The sequence below is a fragment of the Polypterus senegalus genome, chromosome 10 (genome assembly GCF_016835505.1).
Source record: "Polypterus senegalus isolate Bchr_013 chromosome 10, ASM1683550v1, whole genome shotgun sequence".
Taxonomy (NCBI): Eukaryota; Metazoa; Chordata; class Cladistia; order Polypteriformes; family Polypteridae; genus Polypterus; species Polypterus senegalus.
The window spans coordinates 84,064,308-84,091,168 of NC_053163.1; the positions used below are offsets into that span (position 1 = coordinate 84,064,308).

The 26,861-nt window shown below is 41.1% G+C and overlaps 1 protein-coding gene across 1 annotated transcript; it reads right to left on the reverse strand.

The window, feature by feature from the left end:
* Window positions 1-1,159: 1,159 nt before the first annotated feature.
* On the reverse strand, window positions 1,160-25,698 carry tmem35 (transmembrane protein 35). The gene is made up of 2 exons (XM_039766035.1): window positions 25,443-25,698; window positions 1,160-2,787 (listed from the first exon to the last, which is right to left on the reverse strand). The coding sequence occupies exons 1-2, from the start codon at window positions 25,644-25,646 to the stop codon at window positions 2,425-2,427; spliced, it is 567 nt and encodes a 188-aa protein (XP_039621969.1). The 5' UTR covers window positions 25,647-25,698; the 3' UTR covers window positions 1,160-2,424.
* Between the last annotated feature and the right edge of the window lie 1,163 nt (window positions 25,699-26,861).

Genomic DNA, 26,861 nt, shown 5'->3' on the forward strand with positions numbered 1-26,861 from the left:
AATTTATAAACCTGAATGATTGTTTGTCCTCACCTTTAACCTGTCTCTGCCAAATTTTGCATGGATTCCGAATTTCTACAGGGAAAGACTGTAGGCTATGGTTCATTCGGATATTTGACCATACCTGCAGTTTATTAGCGAAGTGCCCCTAGGAAGCATTTTTGGGACTTGGCACACATATGCAAAGTTGATCCCCGTGGTGAGTTTAGTCAGTGCAATTTTGGTTTGGGGCCAAACATTTTCCCCTATGGAATTTCTTTAGTGACTACATATGTAATTTATCCTAAGTACCACTGATAGTAATAAAATTAAAGAGATCTACTTCTGCATGGTGAAACGTCCATCAAAAAGAAGTACATAAAAAAAGTTTTATGAACTGTTTAATTAAAATAAATGCATTCACTTTTTGCAGAATATATAAACTGCCAAATTAAAAACCATTGACAGTGACAGTATAAGCAAACTGCACTTTACCTGCATGCCTGTAAACATAAGTTTTTTTTTTCTATGTATGAGTGTCTAAGTGCTATGGTGAGTCCTTGTCTGGCCAGGAAGCCATAACAGAAGGATAGCATAGAAGGACGCATAACCTGGCCAGGATGGGGCTAGATTGCTATCCCACTCAAAAGGAAGAATTAGTGGATGGAAAAGTGGAGGTTGGATATCAAGATCAAGATATCAAGAGCAGTAAAGCCCAGTACGTTAGATGACAGTGCTTTGCTTGCTTGGACCCAGTTTAGACACCCACAGGGATCCATGGGATTCATTGTCCTGAGGGACGAGTCTGCCAGGGCCTTTGGGTGCCACCAGAGGACACCGCAGGGAGAAGTACTCCCTATTTCAAGGGCTTCCGTCTGACATGGAAGTGCTTCCATGAGGCAATGACCTGACACCACAGTACTCCAGGATCTAACATAGAAGCGAGCCGTCCAGCCTCCTCCACTTGAGGCAGAAGACAAAGCTCACCTGGAGGAGGAAAAGGAGAATTGTTAATTGGAAATTATGGAATGGACCGTGAAATGTATTTGTGAAATAAAAATATTTATTTTGCACCTGGGACTGTTTTGGTGTAGTTGGGGGTTTGGGACTCAGTGGCGCCCCATTTCATCTAAAGTGATTAAAACACAAAAAAATTTAGAAGTATTTTAACCACTGTAGCAAAATTGCAAATTCTTTTATTTTAAATTAATCTGAAAAAAAAACCAAAATGTGACAGATATTATTAAACAGATTACAAATACTGATGTTTAAAATGTAAGCACATTGTTTTTTTTATGAAAAAAAAAAAGGTTTTGGGGGGGAAAACCACCTAAGACACTTAAAATCATTCAAAGATGAATCATTGTTTCAATGGAGAGTAACTTGAAACTCTGCTCACATCTCACAATGACATTAATTTTTCACAAGATAGTAGCATTATGTCTGGCTTTGTCCTTTCACATATGTATATATTATAGTCCCATTCTATTGCAAGAAAATGGAAATTACATTTATTTCATCATCTACTTTAAAAAAAAAACATCAAAATGGACAATTGAAAATATGCATAAATGGTAAAGGATAGAAATCATGAAAACCATACAGAAATAAAATGAAATACCATACAGCAAACAAAATTATCTTTTTTCGTGTTTATTTTGTTAAAATTTATAGGGCTAGAGCTCAAAATACATTTGGGGCTTTGCATGACTTCAAAATTCCCATCTTCATTTAGCACATTTTTATATGTCTGCAAAGCCTTTATTTTAAGTGTCTGACCCAATTTACCACATAAAAGCTGCATAACAGACATTAAGTCAATTTCACACTAGATATTTCAGAAAGATTAGATTTTGCCAATAAGTACAAGGTATCCTTAAAGAGTGTCGAACTAAATGGATGCTTAAGAGAGAGCTGAAAGTAAATACATTTGCAAAAAAAATCATACTTTACAGCAGGGAATAATACAACTAACAGTCTTAGTAAAATAAAAAAAATTTCATTTTCCCCATATAGAATATAAAGATTTTTATTCAGTTGTTATGTATTACACATGTCCAAATGCAGTCAAACATTTGAGCACTGAAAATGTTGCTGCAAAAAAATAAATAACTAAAAGCAAAGTCATGTCTGACAGTGACTATGAAGACATGTTTGAACAGCCTACTTGCACATCATATGCTATGTTGGACTTCTGAAGTATTTTTCCACCCTTCCAAATGTAGGCTTCTACTTTACATTAAATTATCTTATTATGTGGGGAAAACTATAAAAGTTAAAAAATGTCCTGCTTTAGCTTCCTGTTTTATTATAACTATTGGAAACTAGTGTCAGTGAAATTGACACCTGTCTGTTGATGTTTTAAGAGGCAGCTTTCATTTAGTGGCAAGTTCTCAGTATGAACAGCCATACCTTTCTTTGGTAAGGCTAAACGTGTTTATTAGATTACGAAACCTTCATTTTACTCTTTTCCTGTGCATTGACCTGTCCATCTCTGCTCTCATCTTTTTCTGGCCGTTCCTCAGTCTGCCTAGCAATGAGCAACCGACATGTTAACAGGATACCAAAAACCAAAGCATGAGCATAGCGTTTTAATGGGTCTCCCACCAGCTGATGGAAGAACAAAACTGCCAGCATGACTAGGAGGAGTAGGAAATTGGCCACATCCTTTGGTCGTCCTGGAACCAGGGTCAGAACAATGCCACATGTGACTTCTAGTGTTCCAATGATCTTGCGCAGTAGTATGGAACTCACACCCATCTTCTTTAACCCTGGTAAGGCCTTGGCATAATTTTTATAGGCACGTTTCTGCAAATAAAAAAAAGAAAAGAAACAAAATAGTTTTAGACACAACAATAGTGAAAGGAGAGATACAGCTGTAGTTATACATGTATGTTTATTTCTTCTGATATGTTATACCACATGGAATGGTGACCTTTATAATCAGGCTGCTGAGAGCCTGTTCCAGCATCATTGAGTGCAGGGCAATAACCATTGCTTGAGCACACTCCTATGAAACATCTGCCAATCATATGAATCTGATTTAATTTTTCCATTATAAGTTAATATATACTGTCATGCATGAGCGCTTGGGGAGCGGCTTAAGGACCCGACGTGTAACGCGACAAGTCGTGCCAGGGGACAATGGCTGGGTACTAACCTCTCTCTTTCTATCTCCTCAGAAAAGACGAAGCAATACCGCCATATTTCTGCCCGGACGACTCAAAGAACCACAACATTTCCGGGTCCCTTTCTACCCTCTGGTCCCCATTTGATGACGTAATTTACCCATCCATCACCCCGTCTTTCCCAGCATCCCACTGTTTAATTTCCGGTCCACCTCCATAAATTGTCCGTCTACCCATCCTTGTGTGTCTGATGATTTTGTTTAAAATTGCTGACCTTGATTTACAGTATACGGGGTTAAAAGCCCCAAACCTTTATGAGCATTCTTTTTGTCGTTATTACAGTGGTGTAGTCGGCAAGATCTAGGCCCGAAAAAGATGTCGGAAGGGCAGGACCTAAATGGTGTGCTTACCTCAATGGCAAACAAGCTCCAGGTGGAACAAGCACCCATGAAGGTCTGACGACATAGAGTTGTATTTCTCAATCTATGAGAGGACGGCTACTTAAACTCAGTGGCCACTGTCGGAGTGGGCATCCATCTTGGCACTGTATTTGAAAGGCCCGGCGCAGCGGGCCTATCATGATCTTCCTGAGGAGGAAGCCAACCAATATGACCTCCTTAAGGCCGAAATCTGCAAACACTATAGCGTAACCTTCGGCCAGCAGGCGAGGGAATGGCAGCAGTGGCGTTTTGACCCCGGAAGTCCAGCTAGAGCCCAGGCATTCAAGTTCTGGGGCAAGATCGGAAGCTGGCTAAGGCCAGACATCAACCAGGCTCACCAGGTGGTTGAGCAAGTGGCCTGCGAGGAAATAGTCCAGGCCATGCCTCATAGTTCCCCTGAGAGCCGCTAACTCAAAAAATATCGCACGGGAACTAGTAGGACTTTTTTTCCGAATGGGCATACCTAAAGAAGTCTTTACAGACCAAGGTATGCCCTTTACTTCGGATACGTTCAGGGAAGTCGCCAAGTTACTACGCATTAAGCATCTCAGGACGTTGGTATACCATCCCCCGACAGATGGATTGGTAGAAAGATTTAACCAGACCCTGAAACAGATGCTCTGCAAGGTAGTCAGCATGGACGGTAGGAACTGGGATCAACTTTTACCACTAGTACTTTTCACTTACTGGAAAGTGTCGCTAGCCTCCACAGAGTTTTCCCCTTTTGAACTCCTATATGGACGCCAACCCCAGGGCATTTTGGATGTATTAAAAGAAGGTTGGGAAGGGGAGGCGCTTCCCTCCACTAACATCCTAGAATATAAAGCACAGTTACGTGATAGGCTAGAGAAAGTTTGACCCCTCCTTAAAGAGCACATGTCCAAGGCTCAGGCCCGGAATTATAACAGAAACTCCTCCTTGCGCAAATTTCAGCTGGGAGACCGTGTAATGATACTTGTGTCCACTTCCCATTCCAAATTACTGGCCCATTGGCAAGGCCCATACGAGGTTAAGGAGAGGAAGGGGCTCGTAGACTATTTGGTGAGTTAACCGAATCTTCGACTAAATGAGAGGGTGTACCACATTAATCTATTGAAGCCGTGGAGGGACAGGGACGAACAACTTCCTTCCGGCCCCACCCTCTCCCTTTTCTCAGAGAAAACCAAGTTTAACCCCGGCCACAATCTGACCGCCAACCAGCGACAGGAGCTCGAAGGTGCAATCCTATCTGTCCCAGAAGTGGTCAGTGAAGCACCAGACCGGACCTCGCTGATTCAGCACAACATCGTGACAAACCCAGGGGTGGTAGTCAGGGAATGGCCCTATCGTCTCTCGGAGGCGAAACTTGCTGAGGGAGAGCTAAAGGTACAACGAATGTTGGACATGGACATCATTGAAGAAAGCCATAGCCTCTGGTCCAGTCCTATCGTCCTTGTAACTAAGCCAGACGGGTCGTGGAGGTTCTGTAATGACTTTAGACGTCTTAATCAGGTCTCCAAGTTTGATGCCTATCCTATGCCCCGCGTGGATGAGCTCCTCGAGAGGCTGGGGACGACCCATTATCTGACTACTCCTGACATGAGGAAGGGATACTGGCAAATTTCCTTAACGGCATCCGCAAGAGAGAAAACAGCCTTTAGCACCCCTAGCATATATTTAGGCTACCTGGTAGGAGGGGGACTGGTGAAGCCACAGTGTTCCAAAATAAAAGACATCCTGGAATGGCCCCATGAAGTGCAAGCCTTCTTAGGACTAGCGAGTTACTACCGCCAGTTTATACCTCATTTTTCTGAGAGGGCCGCCCCCTTGACGGATTTAACAAAGAAAAATGCCCCTTTGCATGTGGTGTGGAACAGTGCAACGGAACAGGCATTCAGTGACTTAAAAATGGCCCTCACAACGGCACATGTTTTGAGAACTCCTGATTTTTCTCTTCCCTTTCTCCTCCAGACCAATGCTTCGGACACAGGTCTAGGTGCCGTGCTGAGCCGGAGCATCAATAGTGTCGAGCACCCCGTGATTTACCTGAGCCGGAAACTGTTGGACCGGGAGACAAGGTATGCAGTGGTGGAACAAGAAGCCCTGGCCATCAAGTGGCCAATAACATACCTGCGGTATTACCTGTTAGGCTGGGAGTTCACCCTGGTGACAGACCACGTCGCAATCCAATGGATGGCTCTTCAGAGAGACTCAATCCCCCGGGTCACTAGGTGGTTTTTGGACTTGCAGCCATACACGTTCACTGTCACTTATCATCAGGGTAACCTCCAAGCCAATGCTGATGGTCTCTCATGGGTTCACGACCTCTCGGTCGTACAATGCGACAAGTCATGCCAGGGGACAACGGCGGGGTACTAACCTCTCTTTCTCTATTTCCTCAGAAAAGATGAAGCAACGCTGGCATAATTCCGCCCGGAACAACTCAAAGAACCACAAAACCTCCGGGTCCCTTTCTATCCTCTGGTCCCCGTTTGATGATGTAATTTACCCATCCATCACCACATCTTTCCCACCATCCCACTGTTAATTTCCGATCCACCTCCATAAATTGTCCGTCTACCCATCCTTGTGTCTCTGATGACTTTGTTTAAGATTGCTGACCTTGATTTACAGTATACAGGGCTAAAAACCCCAAACCTTTATGAACATTCTTTTTGTTGTTATTACAATACATTCACTCCTTCAAACACCCACATTCACTCATAAAAGACCAATTTTGTGTCTGCAATCAGTCTAACATATGTATTTGAGATTAAACCAGGAAACTGCAGGGATGTATGGGGAAACAAGGAAACAGTGAATACGCTGGCATTTGTACCTGTGGGGTCACATTGCTAACTGAGGCACTGTGCTGCCCCTAACTGATCTTAATTCAATTTCACGAAAAATGTAAATCTAGGTAGAGTGTGTTAATATGTGTGTACAGAACACTGTCTGTTCTGTTTCTGGCATTGTTCAAAAACTCTGAAATAAACTGAATGCTGGTTGATGCACTAAGGAAAAAAATGAATATAAAAGGAAATTCAAAAAAAGAAAGATGTTTCCCTTTGAAATGTAGGTGTTCTGATGCATCCCTCTAGCTGTCTGTGTTTTATTCATCTTGGCTACTGCAATCCATGCTTTGCATTATTCCCTTACAAGTATTCAGCTTTAATTAACTTAAGCACTTGTTCAGTAATTTTCTGTAAATTTTCTGTCAAAAGTGTTACAAGCCGCCTTAAACAATGGTACACATATTTTTTTATTTGTCTCCTGAACTAGCAGAGTAAAATAAAATGACCTGTCTACTGTTTACATACTGTATACAATATATTAAAAAATAAGTCTAGCATTAGCAGAATTCATGTGCATTTTTTGATAGCTAGTTAGTATACTGTATTTCTTTAAATAGGAACTAGCTGTGCTACCCATTTAAGATTAGTTGAAATCTAAGCAATTAATGTAGACCTCATGTTTTTCATTTGATTCATGGGTTGTCTATTTGGTGTGGCATATTAATGTGTACCTGATCCATTTCCCTCGTGGTGGCCTTTGCCTCTTTGGATGGAGCCACCTGTTTTCGCTGCTTCCTCCTTCAGCATCATTCATTGAACTTGCCACTCTTATAGTCAAAGTGTTTTGCTGGCAAAATGTGGTGGAGGTGACTAACCCATTGGCCTGATTTAGTGACTCTAGCCTAGTTGTGTCACATATCATAATTTATTATTATTTTCACTCATCCTTTCCAAAATATCAGTCATTTAGCTGAAAACCTTGTTCATGTAGCCCAAGCAGGTGCAAGAAAGTCATTACCATACTGCTGTTGCCACCATATAACATCGGAAAACAAAATAGGCTGAAAAGGATACTTTTTATTTTTAGGTTATTTGGCTTTTTTATTATCATTTTTGATTTTTTTGACCCTTCTTCTACATGTTTTGCCTCTTTGTAAAAATGTTCCTAACCATAGCAACTGGGTGGATACACAGATACACTGGCACTTGTCTGTTTATTAAGGTAGATGAGCTGATTTCTGTCTGTCTGTCAGTTACACTCTGTTGGATGTATAGGGTGGTCCAGATCTAATTATGCAATTTTCATTACACTATAACTTATTAAGTTTATTACATAGAAAATCACCCAAAAAATCCCGGACCATCAAGAAGTGTGCGAACTGACGACATAAAGAATCGTCTTCACGCCAAACTGGAATCATCCCCGCATAAATCAAAATCATCCAGACAATCTGGATCTGCATAATTAGGTCTGGACAACCCTGTATTTAGCATTAACATTTGCAGTGTTCCATCTGTTAGAATTTACAAGAATCGGCCACAACATTAAAACCACTGACAGAGTGAATACCATTGATAATCTCATTACAATGGCACCTGTCAAGGGGAGGGATATATTAGGCAGCAAATGAACAGTAAGTTCTTGAAGTAGATATGTCAGAAGCAGGTAAAATGGCCAAGTGTAACGATTTCAGCAGCTTTGACAAGGCCAAAATGTCAGGTCTTGCAGGATGTTCCCAGTACGCAGTGATTAGTACTTACTAAAAGTGGTTCAAGGGAGGCCAACCGGTGAACCAGCAATAGTGTCATGGGCACCTAAGGTCACTGATGTATGTTGGGAACGAAAGCTAGCCCATCTGGTCTGATCCCACAAAAAAGCTATTATGGCACAAATTGCTGAAAGAAATTGTTATCCTTGAGAAAAAGTTGACAGAATACAGAGTGCATCGCAGTTTGCTGTATATGGGGTTACATGGCAACAGACTAGTCAGAGTGCCCATGCTAACCCTGTCCACCAAAATCATCTACAGTGGGCACATGAGCGTAACAACTGGACTGTGGAGCAATGGAAGAAGGTGACCCGGTCTGATGAATCACATTTTCTTTTAGAAGATATGGACAGCTGGGTGCGTGTTCGTCATTTACCTGGGATGACAGCAGGGTGCACTATGGGAAGAAGGCAAGCAGGCAGACACAGTATGACATTCTGGACTGTGTTCTGTTAGAAAACACTGGGATCTTTAATTTATGTGGATGTTAATTTGACATGTGCCGCCTATTTAATTTGTGTTGCAGACCACATATACTGTACACATGGCAATGATATTCCCTGATGGCAGTGACTTCTTTCACCATGATAATGTGACCTGCCAAAACTGCAAACGTTGTTCAGAAATGGTTTGAGGAACATGACAAAGAGTTCAAGGTGTTAACGTGGCCTACAATTTCCCTACACCACAATCCCATTGAGTATCTGTGGGATGTGCTAGAAAAACTAGTCTGATCTATGGGGGCCACACGTCACAACTTACAGGTCTTAAAAGGATCTGCTGCTAACATCTTGGTGCCATATACCACAATACACCTGCAGACGTCTTATGGAGTCCATGCCTCCATGGGTCAGAGTTGTTTTCGAGGCATGCAAGAGAGAGGGACCTACACAATATTATGCAGGTAGTTTTAATGTTGTTGCTGATCAATGCATCTTGTAATGCATGTAGTAATAAAATGCATTGCAATTTTCATTCCAAACATTAGCACTGGTTTTACGGATCTCATACCAAATGGCATATAAAAGAGACTAAGGAACTGGACAGAAACAAAGATACACAGACACGTATCCTTTTATTAAGGTGGATATTGTTATTTATTAAATGCTGCATAATTCTTTTAGAACAAAATGACTGTACTTTTTGCAGCTAACCAGTGGTCTTGCTGCATTATATAAAGGCATAATTTTAAATTGAGTGCAGTATCACACAGAAACAACTGTGAGTTACCCTTGTGCACACAACTGATCTTCATCATCTATACTAATAAAAGGCAAAGCCCTCACTCACTCACTCACTCACTCACTCACTCATCACTAATTCTCCAACTTCCCGTGTAGGTAGAAGGCGGAAATTTGGCAGGCTTATTCCTTACAGCGTACTTACAAAAGTTAAGCAGGTTTCATTTCGAAATTCTACATGTAACGGTCATAACGGTCGATAACGGTCGACAACGTCCGCCATGTTGAACTTTCTTATTTATGGCCACATCTTCACGAAATTTGGTAGGCGGCTTCCCTGCGCTAACCGAAACCGATGTACATACTTATTTCGATGGTATGACGCCACTGTCAGCCGCCATATTGAACTTTCCAACGTCACTAATTTTCCAACTTCCCATGTAGGTAGAAGGCTGAAATTTGGCAGGCTCATTCCTTACAGCTTACTTACAAAAGTTAAGCAGGTTTCATTTCAAAATTCTACGTGTAACGGTCATAACGGTCGACAACGTCTGCCATGTTGAACTTTCTTATTCATGGCCCCATCTTCACAAAATTTGGTAGGTGGCTTCCCTGCGCTAACCAAAACTGATGTACGTACTTATTTCAGTGGTATGATGCCACTGTCGGCCGCCATATTGAAGTTTCCAATGTCATTAATTCTCCAACTTCTCATGTAGGTAGAAGGCTGAAATTTGGCAGGCTCATTCCTTACAGCTTACTTACAAAAGTTAAGCAGGTTTCATTTCGATATTCTACGCGTAACGGTCATAACGGTCAACAACGTCTGCCATGTTGAACTTTCTTATTCATGGCCCCATCTTCACAAAATTTGATAGGCGGCTTCCCTGCGCTAACCGAAACCAATGTACATACTTATTTTGGTGGTATGACGCGACTGTCAGCCGCCATATTGAACTTTCCAACGTCACTAATTCTCCAACTTCCCGTGTAGGTAGAAGGCTGAAATTTGGTACTTACAGTATTTCGGTGGTATGATGCCACTGTCGGCCGCCATATTGAACTTTTCAATGGCCCATCTTCAAGAAATTTGGTATGCAGGTTCCCAACGCTAACTGAATCCTACTTACGTACATATATATACGTCCAGAGCCTGCAGCTTGGTCACCGTGTGAGGCGGCGTTGGGTCCCCCATCCCAACGCTTCCCATGTTGTTGGCTGCCTGCCTATATAAGGCCGTCCATCACTCCAGTCTCTACATTCCCTTCCTTGCTTCGCCACAGGATTCACGTCTCCCTGCTGATAACTACAGCCTTTTTATTTAATCCATGGCTTCTCCGCTGTTTTATTGCTCATTTATTACGATTATAGTTATTGTGTAGGTATTTTAGACTTACTTTACATTGTTCAGGTACCCATTTCCTTTATCATTCCAACCGTACCCCCATTAACATGTCTATCGAGGTGATCAACATCGATCAAACAACTGTCACTTAACGAGTGGTTTCCATGCCCGGAGATGGCACCTACCTTTTCCATTCTCTTTGTTACATATTGCAAGGCCATATCAGGCTCACTCTTTATATCCAGAGGAACATTGTGTCTTATGTATTGAATGACTGGGACAGGTTCAAGGTGTGGACTGATGACGGTACAGGAGATAATTATACTACACAGGAGCACTATAAGAGTGAAATGCTTAAGCCCTTCACCTATGCCTCTGCATGTGAGCTGATGGCTGCCGCTGAATTGTTCGGTTGTCGCTTTCAAGTGTACCGAAATGGCCAAATATTTTACACCTTTTGACAACCGCCAATGCCTCTTAAACATCTTAGATTGACAGGTGACGATTTCAGTAGTGGACACTTTGATGTTTATGAATGTTTAAACTCTCAAAAGCTGGATGTGAAGTTATCGATGAAACCGGTTGCATACTTACAACGCTTGACAGATGCCGAATGTCTCTTCAACACAAGTCCTACAAATACCGTCGTAATTGAAACAAACCGTGAAACTCAAACCGATTATGACAGAAGCAATCCAAGCTGTGAGATTTGAAACAAGACTACTGTTCACATGGCCAACTGTACGTTGCATGCTCAACATATTACAACCGGAGGGCTGAACTCACAATGTGGTATACAAAGTGATCCTTAACAAATAATTATTGGTATATTTTCCCTCAGTTTAAAAAGGTTTAATTTTCTTCTTAATAAAAATTTTAAGGCAGTACTTCGCTGTGAAGCGCGGGTATTTTGTTAGTCTAATATATAAAGCAGAGTTGATGTATGTATATGTTGTCACGCACGCGCGAGTAGGAGGCCGCGGATTGATTCGATAGCACCTGGGAAACCATTCGCCGCCAGGGAATGGCGGGTATTAACTTTCTCCCTCTGCTTCCTCATAGAAAGAAAGACCTTCCTGCACCATAGGCCTGGATTGACCGCAGTGCGATACTTCCGCCCTTCCTCCGCCATCTTGCCCTGACGTCATCCTTCCCATCCTCCCTTGCGGTCCTTCCCGGCATCCCTCCACTTCCGGCTCCTCCCCAATAAAATGGCCGCGACGCCAGGAGTCGGCGTCGCGCATTATGAACTGTTTTGTTTATAATTTTGACCAGTTTTTGTTTGTGATTTACAATATACGGGGCCGGAAAACCCCAACCCTTGCTACTGTCTCCTCGGTCCTTTACAATGTGTATGTATGCTTATTTGTCCACCATACAAATCTGCACTGGGCTTCCGATCGGCACCAAACTGAGGATGAGGCTAATTTGTGACCAGGAGATGGTCATGGGGTTTGTTTGGTTGGGAAAAATGTTTGTGGTGAACTCCAGGGCACCTTTTCACCGACACAATATTCGGCACACGTCCTCGTACTTATCATCGACAAGATGGCCACACGTTGCAATAGACGTTCACCGCAGCGCCATCTAGCGGCAGCTTTGGTCTCTGTGCATTGCTCTTTACCCATGTTTCTTTAAATTGCCAAGAGATGGCGGAAGTGTCCAAGAATGAGAAGGTCGACTGCTTTGATTGGGTGAAGGGGAACTGCCGTATGGATGTAAAACGTGAACGACCCAGTGCGTGTGACCGGCTGACACACCCACGTTTCTGTACGTCACACTCCCACACTCACTGATAGTGCTGTATTTCATTCGCCAACGTCCGTTATATGCAAGCACATTTGAACAGAGACTCGCCTTAAAAAGACAGTATCCTTCCCCCATCATTTTCCCCAAATACAGCACCGGTTGTATGTCACTTCTCTCTGTAATTACCATCACCAACGTCGATTAGATGGCATCACAGTTCAACACAGACGTTCCTTAGAAACAGAGCACCCCTCCTCGATATTTTTCCCAGTACTGTTTCAGTGCTACTCTTTCTCACTGGCTTTCCATATTTGTGGTGCTATTTGCTCACTTTCCGACTGACAGTACGATTTCAGTGTTGCTCTTTCTGACCGACTGGTGCTATTTGTTCGCTTTCCGACGTATTGTAAATAACGGAAATTCATCTCACTGTGGTACTTATTCCGTATGTAATACCATGTAAGACATTATAATTGTCCTGCTTTTCGCTAATATACCCATACCACCAAAAAAAAGATATAGAATTGGAAGGTCCACTTCAGATGCCACAAGAAAGTCTATTTCAAAGGCATCTGAAACGCCACAGCAGACAGAATCCAGAGTGGAGGAACTTACAATAAAATGTGAATCAGAAAACTGTTTGTTCTATTTCTATGTTCTGTTTCTTTCATTTGGGAAATTCACTGGTTATAGATTCCCGGGCAATGCCGGGTACTCCTGCTAGTTTGGTATAAAGGTTAAAGATCACGAACATTAATCACATTTATTTTACAATATGCTATTTGTTGTGTTTTGACAAGACAATGATAATTCAGGTTATCAGTGGTAACAGAAGTTAAGGGCATTGTGTTCCATATCACTGAGGACAAGCTGCAGTGTTTAGCTGCCAACACAGACAAAAACCCCAGTACCCTGCCAGCACATCAATATCCAAAGAGTGTGTGATGACAGCACATGTCACGACAGCTACTAGTCTCATCAGCCAGTGTGGAATGCAGCCGAGTGTCGGTGTGCTGACACTACAGAACAGGGTAAGCAAAATGAGGATCCAAGGGCTCTAGATGAGATGTCAGCTCAAGTGAGTTGACTAGTGAATGCTCTAGTGGTGTAATCTCCATAGACAGCAGACCAACCTGCATGGGCTTGCTGGTAAAGAGACATGTGAAGTTTTACATTAATGGGAGGCAAGATTTTCACCAATGTTAATCAGAAATATAGGAACTCAGTCTCCACATTGCCTCCTTCATACCCAGCAGTCAAGACTGCCTATGGTGGGAGCCAGATTTACATGTTGCCAGTTCTTTAAGCAGCTACAGATGAGTTTGTCAGTTACAGTACATTATATAGTGCGGAAGAAAGTCTACATTTATTCACTAATGCTGGTGAAATTTATGTTGCTCTTTTTTAATTACAACGGGGCAACATTGTAAAGCAAGAGCTCAGCAATTTTACCAACGAGGAATATGCAACAGACTGTTTAATGTAGGAAAATACAAAGCAATACATGTGTGTAAAGAGAAGGTTATTCATAAATACAAGTTGAGTGAGAAGAACCTGAAGGAAGCAAACTCTAAAAACGATTTAGGGTTTACTCAGAAACAAACAACAACAACAAAAAACCAGAGAGGCCCAAATCAAGAAACAATACGCTCAAATTTTATAATGCTCTAGCTTTGGAGTACAATATGCAGTTTCGATAATAGGCACTGAACAAAAGCTCTGCTTGATAAATTGCATCCCAGGACTAAAACATATGTTCTATTCTGATAAGCAAGGGGAAATGAAACATATTACTCTTGAACTAAGAAGGGGTTATAATCCAGAGTTTAGCTCAATAAAGGAGATTTCCTCAGAATTCTTTCAGTTAAACAGTGAGTCACAACAATTCTTAATGAAAAATGTAATTATAAAGATTATAAATTATACAGATTTATAATACAATTGCTTACATTTCTTTTGGTTTTCCAATTGGAGCACAGGCAGGTCAAGTGACTTGCTCATGGTCACACAGTGTCAGTAGTGGGATTTGAGACGACAACCGCAGAATTTGTAGTCTAAAGCCTTAACCACTACACCACACTCATATGTTCAATTTAGGTGTTAACAAATGAAAATGTCTTATGTTGACGGTTAAGATACTTAAATTGTTTGGCACTATAAAAAATGTCAGGATATAGCAAAAAAATAACTATAAGCTTTTAAAAATTAATGATAAGATACACTGATTTCTAAATTGAAATTCTGTTGGGATTTAAAATATCACTGGAAACAATGGAGTTGATTCAGAAGTAAAATTTAACTGACAAATGTGAACAATAAACTTACGGAAGAAAGCAAGCACACCTCAACAATGTGCATGAGTGTAGAAATTTCCTTTCCAAACCTCACTTCAGAGCTCATGTTTAGCAGTATGACATTCTTATTTCCCGAAAAAGACATAATAAGAACTGACCTAATTACTTTGCCAGTTGATGAACTGCTGCACTCAACAGCACAACTGACACTTCTTTAAATTTTCCAAATTAATTATACGTTATTTTAAACCAAATCTCTAGCAACAAGCACTTCAGTCTATAAAGAATTCCAATACTTTAGATGTTTTGAATATGGCACAAAATCACTGAAGTGTCACGGGTAACACCTTGAGTTACAATAAAACTCTGCCCACCCCCAATCAGTCTGCCATCATATAAAAGCTCTAACACAATTAAATCAGTTTCAAATCGCATAAACAGTTGCGCTTTATACTCAAGTTGTCTGAAAGCCAAATTATTCCAGCTTACTAATCAGTGCCTGCTCTGTGTTAGCTTTAAAGATTAAAAAAGGAGTTGCATTTAATGGAGGAGGTGGCAGAATGGCTGGATACATAATTACAAAAGATATGTGGGTATTAAGATAAGCTTAGCTTGCCATGTGACAGCCATTTAACTTGTCATGTCCAAGAGTTAAAAATACATTTAGCAGTTTATCTTTAACATGTTCTGCACTGTGTGAGTACAAAGTCATTTATGGGTATCTGCGTACAATATGTCTTTCAGAGGCCAAGGTAAGAATGGATCATGACATTGCACATAATTGTTGAAACACAATTGTTACAGCGATTACCGCTACTCAGTCACTCCACGAGTGACCAGCATATCTAATGTGATAATGACATTTGTGACAAACACCTGACAAATTCAGCATTAATACTGAACTATTGTCACAATAAAGACCACTGGAGGTGTAAAACTATGTCCTAGTAAGCTAATAACAAAACAAATAGTTAACTTCAATGGCAAGCTATGAGTTACCGCATTTTAGAACTCTACACATAAGGACCAACGTTAATTTTTGAATGAGTGGAATAAACAACCTAGCTGTTTGGTATAGCCTGTGAAGTTGAGGGTTGCGGTGTCTGTCTAGAAATCACCGAAAACTGTATTTTAAAGTGCCATTTAACTTGAAAACTGGGAACTAACAAATTACCAGAGAAGCTGCTATAAAATGAAATAAGTATTTACAAGCACTTGGCTTTTAAGCACACAGTGTAATGTTCAGAAAATATAGGCAATAATTAGTATGCCATTGTGATTTATTCTTTACATGGATATATAAACATATATTGAGTTTTTCCAATGTCTACAATTTTTACACACTGATTTAGTTTGCATTTATAAACACATGTAAAAGTACTTCAGCTTGTACTATGAATAGCATACTTCACATTAAATGTGTGAAAGGGACCTTCTAAAATGGAAATATGCAAAAAATAATAATTAAAAACAAGATAAATTTGAAGGTCAGGCAGAAAAAATCTTTTGATATAACCACAAATATTACAAAATATCCTGATGAAACAGAGATAGAAGCACCCCTGTGATGTGGGGATTAAATAAGATCAGATTTTTGAAAGCTCACGTTCACAAAATCGCACAGTGCCGGAAATAAAAAAGAAGTCACATATCAAAGTCGCCGTGAAAAGGCGAGTTGTAGCCCACTGTCTAAGTGTCACATGAAAGCTTATTAGGGTACAGAGAAAAAAAGGCAAACAGTGGGGGAAAAGCACGAAATGTCAACTTCAATCTCGAAATTTCCACTTTAATCATGTAGTTTATTTTGTCATTAAAATAGAACATCATAAACTTCATCTTAAAATCGTTTAACCAGTTTCTCAAATCACATCGTAATTAAAGTAGCACGTTAAATGCTTTGTTTTGTATTTGATCTTCTATGTGCTCTATGTGTGTGAATCACTACTTGCTTCTTAAACCGGCTCTCTTCCTCTGACAGGACACAGAATCCATGACATTCGTGATATTACAGCTCTCTGAATAACTAAAATACTGAGATGTATACGTGATATTATTTTCATGATGATAGTTAAAGCATGTTATTGATTGTGTGCGACCTTCAAAATTATTTATTGCAGCAGTACTCATTGGCGGCTCTGTCCAATAGAGAAAGTCCAATGTCAATATGGTATCTTATGCACGGTGGATGGCCACATCCGTTGCGGACACTGCATAGCCGCCTCGTGCTCGTGACACAAACGTTTAACTTCTGTCAAAATTTGCCGCTGTGTTTTTAGCTGCGTCGCTATTTTTTCTTTCTGTTTTATATTCAATATATATAGTATTGGTATGGCCGCCCCTGCAGTCCTTGCTTTTCTTTCTCCAAGTAACCGATCCCCACACAATCAGCTCTGTAATAGACATTAAGCCATCTGTAAGCTTAGAGCGCTGATTCTTCAAAACATACAGTTTGAAGATACAGTGATATAAATACTCCGAGTGCTGCAGTGAGAGTAATATGGAAAAAGATGATCTGCTGTGGCAACTCCTAACGGGAGGAGCTGAAAGAAGAAGAAGAAGAAGGTGCAGTGAGAGTAACAACGCTAAAGAAGTTATGGTATTTGGAATACTATGGCTATTCCCTGGACCATTATATTGTTACAAGTTAATTACAATCAGATGCCTTACACTAATCAACAATATGCGGTTAGTTTCTGTGTATTTATAAAGCCGTGTCAGGAAAATAATGAGTAACCACACAGGAACAGTAGCACTGCTTTGACGCTGGGTGCCGCCAGTCTGCAAAACCGAGCGGAGAACTTGCGTACGACAAGGTATGAGGTACCGTGGAAAAGTGCGTGGCTTTACGCCAAGTGTAGGTTTTATACATCGCGATTTGAACGTGGAAAAGTTCTTATGCAACATTTCTGTGCGTACGCACCGTTTATACATGAGGCCCCTGGTGACTCTGAATTGGCTCCAGTGTGAGTGAGTTTGGGTGTTTGCCCTCTAATAGACTGCTAAACTACCCAGAGATGTCTTCTGCCTTGTGCCCAGTGCTGCCTCAATACGTTCTGGCTTCTTGTGTCATTGAATTGGATTAAGCAGGTCTGAGACTGGTGTGGACCACCCAGACTGGCACTGCCACTTGAATCCGACATAGACAAGCGTGGGACACAAGTTCAAGGCACATACGTTTTATTTTTTCTTTTAGCTTGTGGGAAACGTCTTTCCCATTCCCCACAAGTATAACACAGTCCAAGCAGAGCACAATGCACAAACAATAAATCTTTCTTCACTCTTTCCCTTCACCTCCACTCCTCATGAAAAGCTTCATCTTCCTCCTCCCGACTCTGGCTCCCCCAGAAATGGCTGCTGACTCCACCCAGAAGTGCTCCAGGTGCTTGATTACTCTTTTCTGGAAGCACTTTCAGGTGTGTCGGAAGAACTGCCCATAAGGGCTCAGCAGCTCCTGCTGCAGGACCCCCTGGCAGTGCATGTGGATCCCAAGAGGGTTGCACCACACTCCAACTCCCATGAAGCCCTGCGGGTGTCCGAGGCATCTAGCATCCCAGGGTAGGTAACGCTCTGGCCATGCTTGCTCCCCTGGTCTTGAAAGCATGGAGGCGTCCCGGCCGGGTAACAGCCCGGGCAGCACACTACACTGTTTATACTTGTGTATATTTGAGTAACACAATAAAAGAGTAGCCACCATGACAGTCTGCTCATTTGTTTTTGGTCTATTATAATGGTTTTGTCCTGAGCTTTGGATCTTTTCTTTAAACAAACCCCTACTAGACATGGCTGAAGACCTCAGCCACTGACAAAATTAACTATGTTTCTGTTGTGCTAGAGACTCTTATATTGATAAAATGGTGCATCACTTTTGTTCTGCCATAAATGAAAACCTGGCTGGTTTCAATGACATGGAATTAATTACCAGAAGATTAAATCAGAAACCAAAAAAATCTAGCAAAGGCTGTAGCTGGACATGGAAGGCAAACAATCATGCAACAAAAGCCTACCCATGAATTACAGCTCAAAGTCTAAAAATTCCTAGTCGAACTGTCAAAAAGAAAAGCACTTGCAAAAGGTTTTAAACAATTATCCACAAAGTTGGACAATTGTCTGATATGTAGTGTGGAGGATTGCTGGCTTTCCATGCCGGTCGGCACCCCCAGGCCGCCATGAGGAGCTCTCCCGACAGCAGGATCATGCCCCGAGGTCCAGCAGGGCATTATGGACCTTGTAGTATTTTTACACAACCCTGCTGGATACCTTGGGGGCCATCAGGAGTCGCTGTGGGGGGGCTTATGGGCTCTTTCATGCCCTATGACCCGGGAGTACGTCATGGTCACGTGACAGGAACTAACAACGTGTTCCCGGGTTAAAGAAAAGGACTGATTGCCCTGACCCGGAAGGAGTAAGGAACTATGGACTGTTGGGACAGGAATACCTCCGGGTCAGGGGCTATAAAAGGACGGTGCCTCAGTACAGACACTGAGCTGAGCTGGGAGGTAGAGGAGCAAGTGTCTGGGCGAGGAGGAGTGTTTATAGTCGAGTATTGGATGAGTAGTGTGGAAGGTGCTTGGTGCACTGTGAGTCAAAATAAAAAGTACTGGACTTTTACCCGTTGTTTGGAGTCATCCCAGAGGGTTCAAGGGCACTATATAGCGCCTTTTTCACAGTAGGTATAATTTAAATATTTCCATGCAGAAAATGTCATGGGATGTGACTTCTCAGGAAATGTAGAATATAGCAATGCACAGCTGCCTCACAGAAAACAAGCTGCAAAATGACGGCACCCATAAAGAAAACAATCTGGCATTGTCAAAATAACAATAAAATACAACTACAAGTGAAAGAAAAAAAATGAGGTAACAAAATGAAAACAACACTTGAAAAATGTGATATTTAAAACCTTTCAAAAGAAAATTATTATCAACATTAAAACACAAGTTGCCTTTAATGACCAAGTGTTTTATCCTTCTTCACTGGCATTTTTGAGGTGAGATTGTATATTTCAGTTATAAGGTTGTGAAATAAAAAAACAATTTTCAAAAATATACACAACCCAGTTAACAAAGACTGCAATTGTAAAGGGTTTTAAAACAGTTTTGTTGCAATATAAAGGATGAACTAAGAACTCTTCTTTGTGACTATATATGATGTGAGCCCATGGACATGTCATTTTAAGGCTATGTCATATTAGGTAACTTTTCTGGCAATTTTCTGTCATATCCTACATGTACATAATCTTAGCCAGACTCAGTGACTCACGCCAGCTAGACCAAGATGTGCTCTGCTAGAATCAAATCAAAATTGATTTGGTCTGTAGTCATTGGGGTGGGCTCTGCATGCATGAGAGCTCACAACCAATGAATGCTCATCCGGAAATACAATGCATAAAATGTAGCAATGATCAATATGGAATATGTGTTTTGCTTGTTTCAATATGTGTTATGAACCTCGCAAAACAGAAGAGAGGTCCGTCTTTCTGACATATTGTGTTTCATGTACTAAAACTAGGGAAAAAAGAAAAAAAAAGGCAGAGACTGTAGCTGAACTCACTGTACCTGTTAACCACATAACCCTTCATACAACACTGACTCCCTCAGTCAGCTCGTTACTGGCTACCACAAAAAGAAGCAAGCACAACTGTGCAGAAAGGTTGCCATGCAATTGGTAAAATGTGACATAGGCAGCGATTTTCAATTGTTTTAAATTGACATGATCTGGCAACAAGTTTGACAGTTGAAGTCATCAAGTCTGACATACCCTACGACAAGAAGTCATGTAACGTGACATTGGCTTTATAACAAGTGACCAGTTTCACTCAGCAGGAAAAACAGCAGCCTTAGCTCAGCAACTCAATGGTTCCCATTTTTGTTTTCCAAACTGATGTCTTAAACTGAAGCCTTGTCTTTTACTCTGTCTGTTTGCCTAAGGTTACAGATGTAAAAGGGAGTGTGGAGGAAGTGCTGAACTACAGTACCTGGCAGTGTCATTAAACTATGGGATTTGAGACATTCTGGTAAAGTCTAAATAATAAAGCATATAAAAATAGAAAATTGAATCACCTAGGAAACTGTACAACAAAGCATCAGACTATGAATGCCACCATCTTAAATAGGCACATCACACCAAAGTCACATGTAGTGAGTAGGATGAGCAACTGGTGAGGTGGTGTAGTGGAAATAATCTGTCTCTGAATGTCGATAACACAAAAGAGATACTTGTCTATTTCAGGAGAATATCACCTAACTATTCCCCTCTGCTCATCAATGGCTCTGCACCTGAGAGAGTCAGTAGCAGCACATTTGTTGGTGTGTATATTTCTGATGACCTCTCCTGGACAATCAACACGAACTATGTTGTCAAGAAGGCACAACAACTCTTTTATTCTGCAGAGACTGAAGAGAATCAGATTGCCACAACCCATTCTTACCATCTTTTACAGAGGAACAGTGGAGAACGTCTTGACAAACTGCATCACTGTGTGGTTGGGGAACAGAAAAGCCCCTGAGTGCAAGATTCTACAGCATGTAGTGAAGACAGCTGAAATGATCATAGGGGTCTCCCTCTCCTTGATCTAGGACATTTTTCAGACACGCTGTCTGCGTAGAGCCTCCGCCATTGTAAAGACGTCTCTCACCCGTCACATATACTGTTTGACCTTCTGCCATCAGGTAGAAGATATCACAGCATTCGGATCAGCACAGTCAGGCCCTATGACAGCTTCTTTCTCCATGCTGTCAGACTTCTGAACTCCTACATGCCACTCAATGCCATATCCCTATAATGCTCCCCCAATTATGTAAGGTCACTCTACACTCTGCACTTTACTATCGATATTGAGCATGTTTGAGCATCATAGTCCTGCATCTTTTGTTTTGTTACATTGTATTGCTGCACAGGTTTTGGCAATGTCCTGGTGAATATTAAATGTATGTTGTGTTACCTATGCATCAAGGAATGTAAGGTATGGAATTTCATCAACCATATAGTATGAAAGTTTAATTGAGTTGAGGGTTGTCATTGAGTTACGTCCTAGGATCCAGCATAGCAACTGCCAACATGGCTATCGCCACGAGAAACCTCAACAGTCATTAAACAATACACAAAATGGTGTCTTAATAAATAGTAATTAATAAAATAAGATTGATGATAACATAAGGAATATTGCAATAAATATAACATTGACAAAACAGCATTTATCCCACATAGAAACAAGTGTAACACCAGTACTGATTGATGTCATCAAAAACTTGACAGACAATTTTGAAATGTAAATACATTTTTATAATCAGACAATGAAATAATATCCAAAGCACTCTAAAAATATTTGAAAACAACTGTGCATCAGGACAGGTACATTTGTAACTGAGGAGAGGAACAACGAGAGAGAAAGAGGAGATAAACCTGAGTGTTGTTGGGGCACAGACAGGTGAAAAGGAAAAGCCAACCCTCACTTAGGTAGGCAGGGACGATGAAATTATATGAGTGGCTTCAGGTATTTGTTGTGCTTTTTCGATTACTTTGGGTTTGACCTGCATGTGTTTATTTCCATCCATTACTGTTTTCCAAATAAATATGCTTTTGTCCATTATTTTTGCTTCCTTCGCATTACTCTGTGTTCAGGTGTGGCTCAAGTGCACTGATAGTTGTATCCTCCTCAAGAGTAATAGCTTTCAGAGTACTGGAATGGATTCCATCTCATCTTAACCTTTCTGCATCATTTGACCTCATTTGTATGGACAGGTTATGAACCCTTGATTATCTACTTTATTTATTAACTAGCTATCACTTAACAATGAGATGCAACTAGCAGTGGAGTCAACAATGGAGCAACTTACTTGGTAATATCTGAACCTGTGTGAGTTTTTCCATAAAGTAAGTTCTCCATTTAAACATTAAGACATAAATAAGGGAAGAAAAAAAGCAGTAAATTGTGGAGTGCTGATATGCAGTGCTTTACATGTTTTCAGGGATTCGTGACAAGGAATAAAGAGGGCAGTAGACAACTATACAATTACAAGTTAAAGCAGGCCTTTAATTAAGAATCTGGCTAAAACAAATGTTGGCAATGACGGTGTGTCCCCGAAACTATGGCTAAGAACCACTGCATGAGCTTTTATTTAAACAGATTCTTTGGGACAGGGCATGGAAAGGTAATGCAGGCAAGGGAAGAAGGTGGAATTTCACAAATAGCAATTGAGATTCCAACATAAGAGTCTGGAGATGCAAGGCACCAGGGTTAAATAAGGCACTGCGCTGTTAACCTACATACATATAAGATACCTGAAGAAAAATGAAGAAATACTGTTGAAGAAGCAGGCAGACGTTACATAGTGAACATTAGCAAATTACTGTTTAAGAACTAATCTCTGTTTCAGTGGTCTACAGGCCAGTTTCACAGGTCCAACTTACTGTTTGGTTCAAAGTAAGTCAGTTCACACTAAAACACTTTACTCCCTTTATTGTACTGTGTGACGAATTCTAAGAAAAGCGTCAATAATGGTGGTAGCATGTCATTGCAAACGTAACTAGTGAAATGTGCGAACCTACAAAACCCTCCGTCCGTGGTTTACAAACATAAGAACATACGCTTGATTATGAATTCTGAGCATGTACAGTATGTATGTTCTGTGTCCTGAGGGATTATCAATAGATGGGCTTGTGGGGGCTGTGCTTTAATTACAATAAACTTCTCTGCCCATCATGCTGGGTTCTACCGAACTTTTTCTTAAATTTGCAAAACATATCAGGTCATAAGCTTTTGATTAAAACAAAGATCAAAGTTCTAACCCCATTAGTTATGAGTAATTGTGCGGCAGGCAGACAGACATTAGCATTTTATACAGTATATACAGTAGATAGATGTTCAAATGTTTATATGTCCACTATTCTGAAGTAAAACACAACTGTTTAACTGATTATCTGAATCAAAATGTATTTCAGTTTTTTGCTTACTCAATTTTTTTTTTCTTCAAAGTATGGTTCCTTCATTTCAAAATCCCTGCAAAACCATTTCTTTTACAACTTCTTCACAGTCAAAGGAAATAAAGTGTTTCTTTAGTATTTCCTTGTATACCTGAAGAAAATAACCCTTTTAGCATTATTCATCAGAGACATGCAGCTTTTTGATATTCCATTATAGTTTCTTTTTCAAATGTCTTTATGATATGACGGCCTGAAAACCACATCTTGAAAATCCAGTTTGATCGTTGATTTGCCTTGTTGATACAATATCATGATTTTATGTCTGCAAAAGTACATTAGCTTAGCCCTTTCCAAACCTCTCCTCAAGACACCCCTCTATTTGTGGTTATCATCCAAAACTCCCATTTATGTTCTAAGCTGCACCACTAGCACATACTGTATGGATTAGCTCATTCCTACCTCATTAATGTGAATAAGATGCTCTGTTAGTGGACTCTGACAAATACATGGACTGGCTGGGGCGCCTCAAGGAGAGCTCTGGAAAGCAAACTTGTGTTGTGCTACCCATCTCATTCACAACGGATCAATTTACAAGAAATTGTTGTTACTTCGTATGGTATTAATGTTTCTTTGTGTTTATTCTGTTATATAGCACTACCCGAGCATAAGACGTTATCTGCCCAGAAAACTATAGGTTTAGATAGATAGATAGATAGATAGATAGATAGATAGATAGATAGATAGATAGATAGATAGATAGATAGATAGATAGATAGAGTTCCACTGACACGAATAGCCAGACAGCCTGGCCATCACTGGATCGCCATTCTCACCGATACCCTCGCACGAACTGGACACACTTGTGCTCGAGCCATCCAAAGGCCATCGTCAGCTACAATATTTATGTTTTATAGCGTTCTCTTACATAAAATGACGATGTTTCAAACTAGGATGAAATTTTATAATGTTGAAGTCTAAGCCACTTGATTTTAACGCTACATTGTGCGGTCAGACGTTTAATTTTTTCAGCTGAAATAAATGTGGCCGTGATAGGTTTTTTTATTCACAATATGCAGGCAAAGACGCCTTTTCTACACCCCTTGAAACCATAAGCCGAAGAAAATCAAATCCTTCATCGGTGGGGGGTAACGGGTTCTCGCGGGTGCGAAAAGAATTTGCTGGAATCCGACGCCATTGTCCTCGGAGACAAGAGGGAGAAACCAGTGGCAGTGGAGCGCGGATCCTAATCGGCATTCTGTCCTAATTCTTATTAATCGAAATATCACCATGTCGCGATTCGCCAACGACCCCGTTTTGGGTTAAACGTCAACGATGTGAATATCAAACGTCCTGGCTTGGCTGCAAGTGCATCAGGAGGCGCTGCTTTTTGACAGATCCGTTACCTCGCTAACGTCATTCCATACCCAGTTCAGCAGCACACGCGTGCAGCTCAGAGATGCTCTTTCGGTGTTAATTCTGTAAATCAAGCTGTCGCGGTTTCGTGCACTCGACTGTAGTAAGGGTGAGTGCATTTCTGTGAAATGGCATTCGGCATTATCTTAAGTGCACGGAGTCTAATTCTGTCGATAAACGGAAAAGCTCTTTGGCCAGATCATGTTCCTCACTGTAACCAGGTATGCCCTGGAACAGATGGATGTCCCGTTGTGGTTGTTTGAAAAGATGAAATGTGATTAAACCCAGACATCTACAAGATCGCAGTCGGTGTACGTGAAATCGTTTTTTGGGACGGAGGAGGCTCGTCCCAATTGTCTTGTCGCGCGCCCTGAAACGCCGGCAGCGCCTTGCCATTATCTTACACTTCAATGCCCCCCCTTCCCCCAGGCGCAGCTCGGTCGCTTACCATTTCATTGTAGGCATCTTTACTGAGTCTCGGGGTGAGCTTGATTGTCCCCATAAAAACGAAGAAGAGCCCGAGAGCGATAGACAGAGCCACGATGGTTACGGTCCTGGGAGAAGCCATCCTGCCTCTATTGTTGATCCAGGAGGAGCGGCGAGAAGCTCTCCTCGTCCTTCTTTCCCTCTCGGGGCTAAAACCCTGCTTCATTCAGTACAAAGAGCAGATGCGAGATAAAGCAGGATTGGCAGACAGGAAAGTGCGAGTGTGCGGCAGCGCAGCCCTGGGTCCAAACGCCCCTTCCACGTTTTCTGAAGCTGTGAAGCGGGGCTGCGTGATCAGATATAAGAGAATTGAGATTTTAAAAATCATAAACATATGCCTACCGGTCGTACACTGCTGGGAACTTTAATCAACCACAAAGTTGCGTGTAACTTCGACAGATTCGACAATATTCCTTTCGCCACGCCAATTACTGGGTACGCTTAATTCAGTGACAGGAACACCGGGCCACCCTATAGCACCTTTCCTCTCAACTTAACATTGCCAGACAATAAACATAATTACTTTGGATTCTCTTTTTGAATGTAATACAAACGTAATTGCAGTATCCAGCCTTTCTGTTAAAAATACGTTCCTAGGTTTCTTTCCCTTCATTAACTTTTTAACGTGTTTATTCTGTTCAGGGTCAGGGTGCGTTCACACACAACCAAACTGAATCACACTGCGCCAATAGCTGCCAGTTTGCCAAATGTACCCAGTTTTGGAAGGTGGAAGCAAATCTTGAGTTGCCAAAGAAAAACCCACAGTGCATGCAGATAACCTGCAAATGTTACAGAGGCCCTGCTGGAGCCCAGGGGTTTGGAGGCAGTAGCGCTAATCACTGTGCCACTCGAAGTGATAGAATGGCCAAATATAAGGCTACATTGTAATAACTCCTGAATATAAATCAAGGGCTGTTATGCTAAGACTCTAAACTACATTTTTTGCCCTCTGTGCTGCATGTGGGTTGCCATGTTAAAATAGCACATAGATAAAATTGCACCTGCAAAAGAAATAATTTGCACTAAAGTTCTAATTTTATTGCATAAAGGGAATTTCATCTTTTTAATCTTAAAAAAGAAGATTGCGTGAGGACCTAATTTGGAATTCTTAAAGGCTTTGATAACCTTGATCAAGCAGTATTCTCTCACCTAAACAGTGGATTGTCGACTCTTGCAGAAATCAAAGAGATGTGCATTTAACACAGAATCCCTGAACCACTTCATTACACAAACATCTTGACAATTTTTTTAAAAACTGTAACTTATCTCTAAGGTAACAAAACCAGGCGGTCTCCCCTTGTTTGTCAGGCATTGCAATGTTCCCTACTCTGCCCTGTCCCTAACAACATGCTGTATATTTTTATCAGAGTCCCACTCATAC

Excerpts from the sequence above, each read along its gene's own strand:
- tmem35 (XM_039766035.1), bottom strand. The coding sequence starts at position 25,646 with ATGAAGCAGGGTTTTAGCCCCGAGAGGGAAAGAAGGACGAGGAGAGCT. Across the intron at positions 2,788-25,442 it reads AAGATGCCTACAATGAAATG|AAACGTGCCTATAAAAATTA; the intron begins GTAAGCGACCGA and ends TTTTATTTGCAG.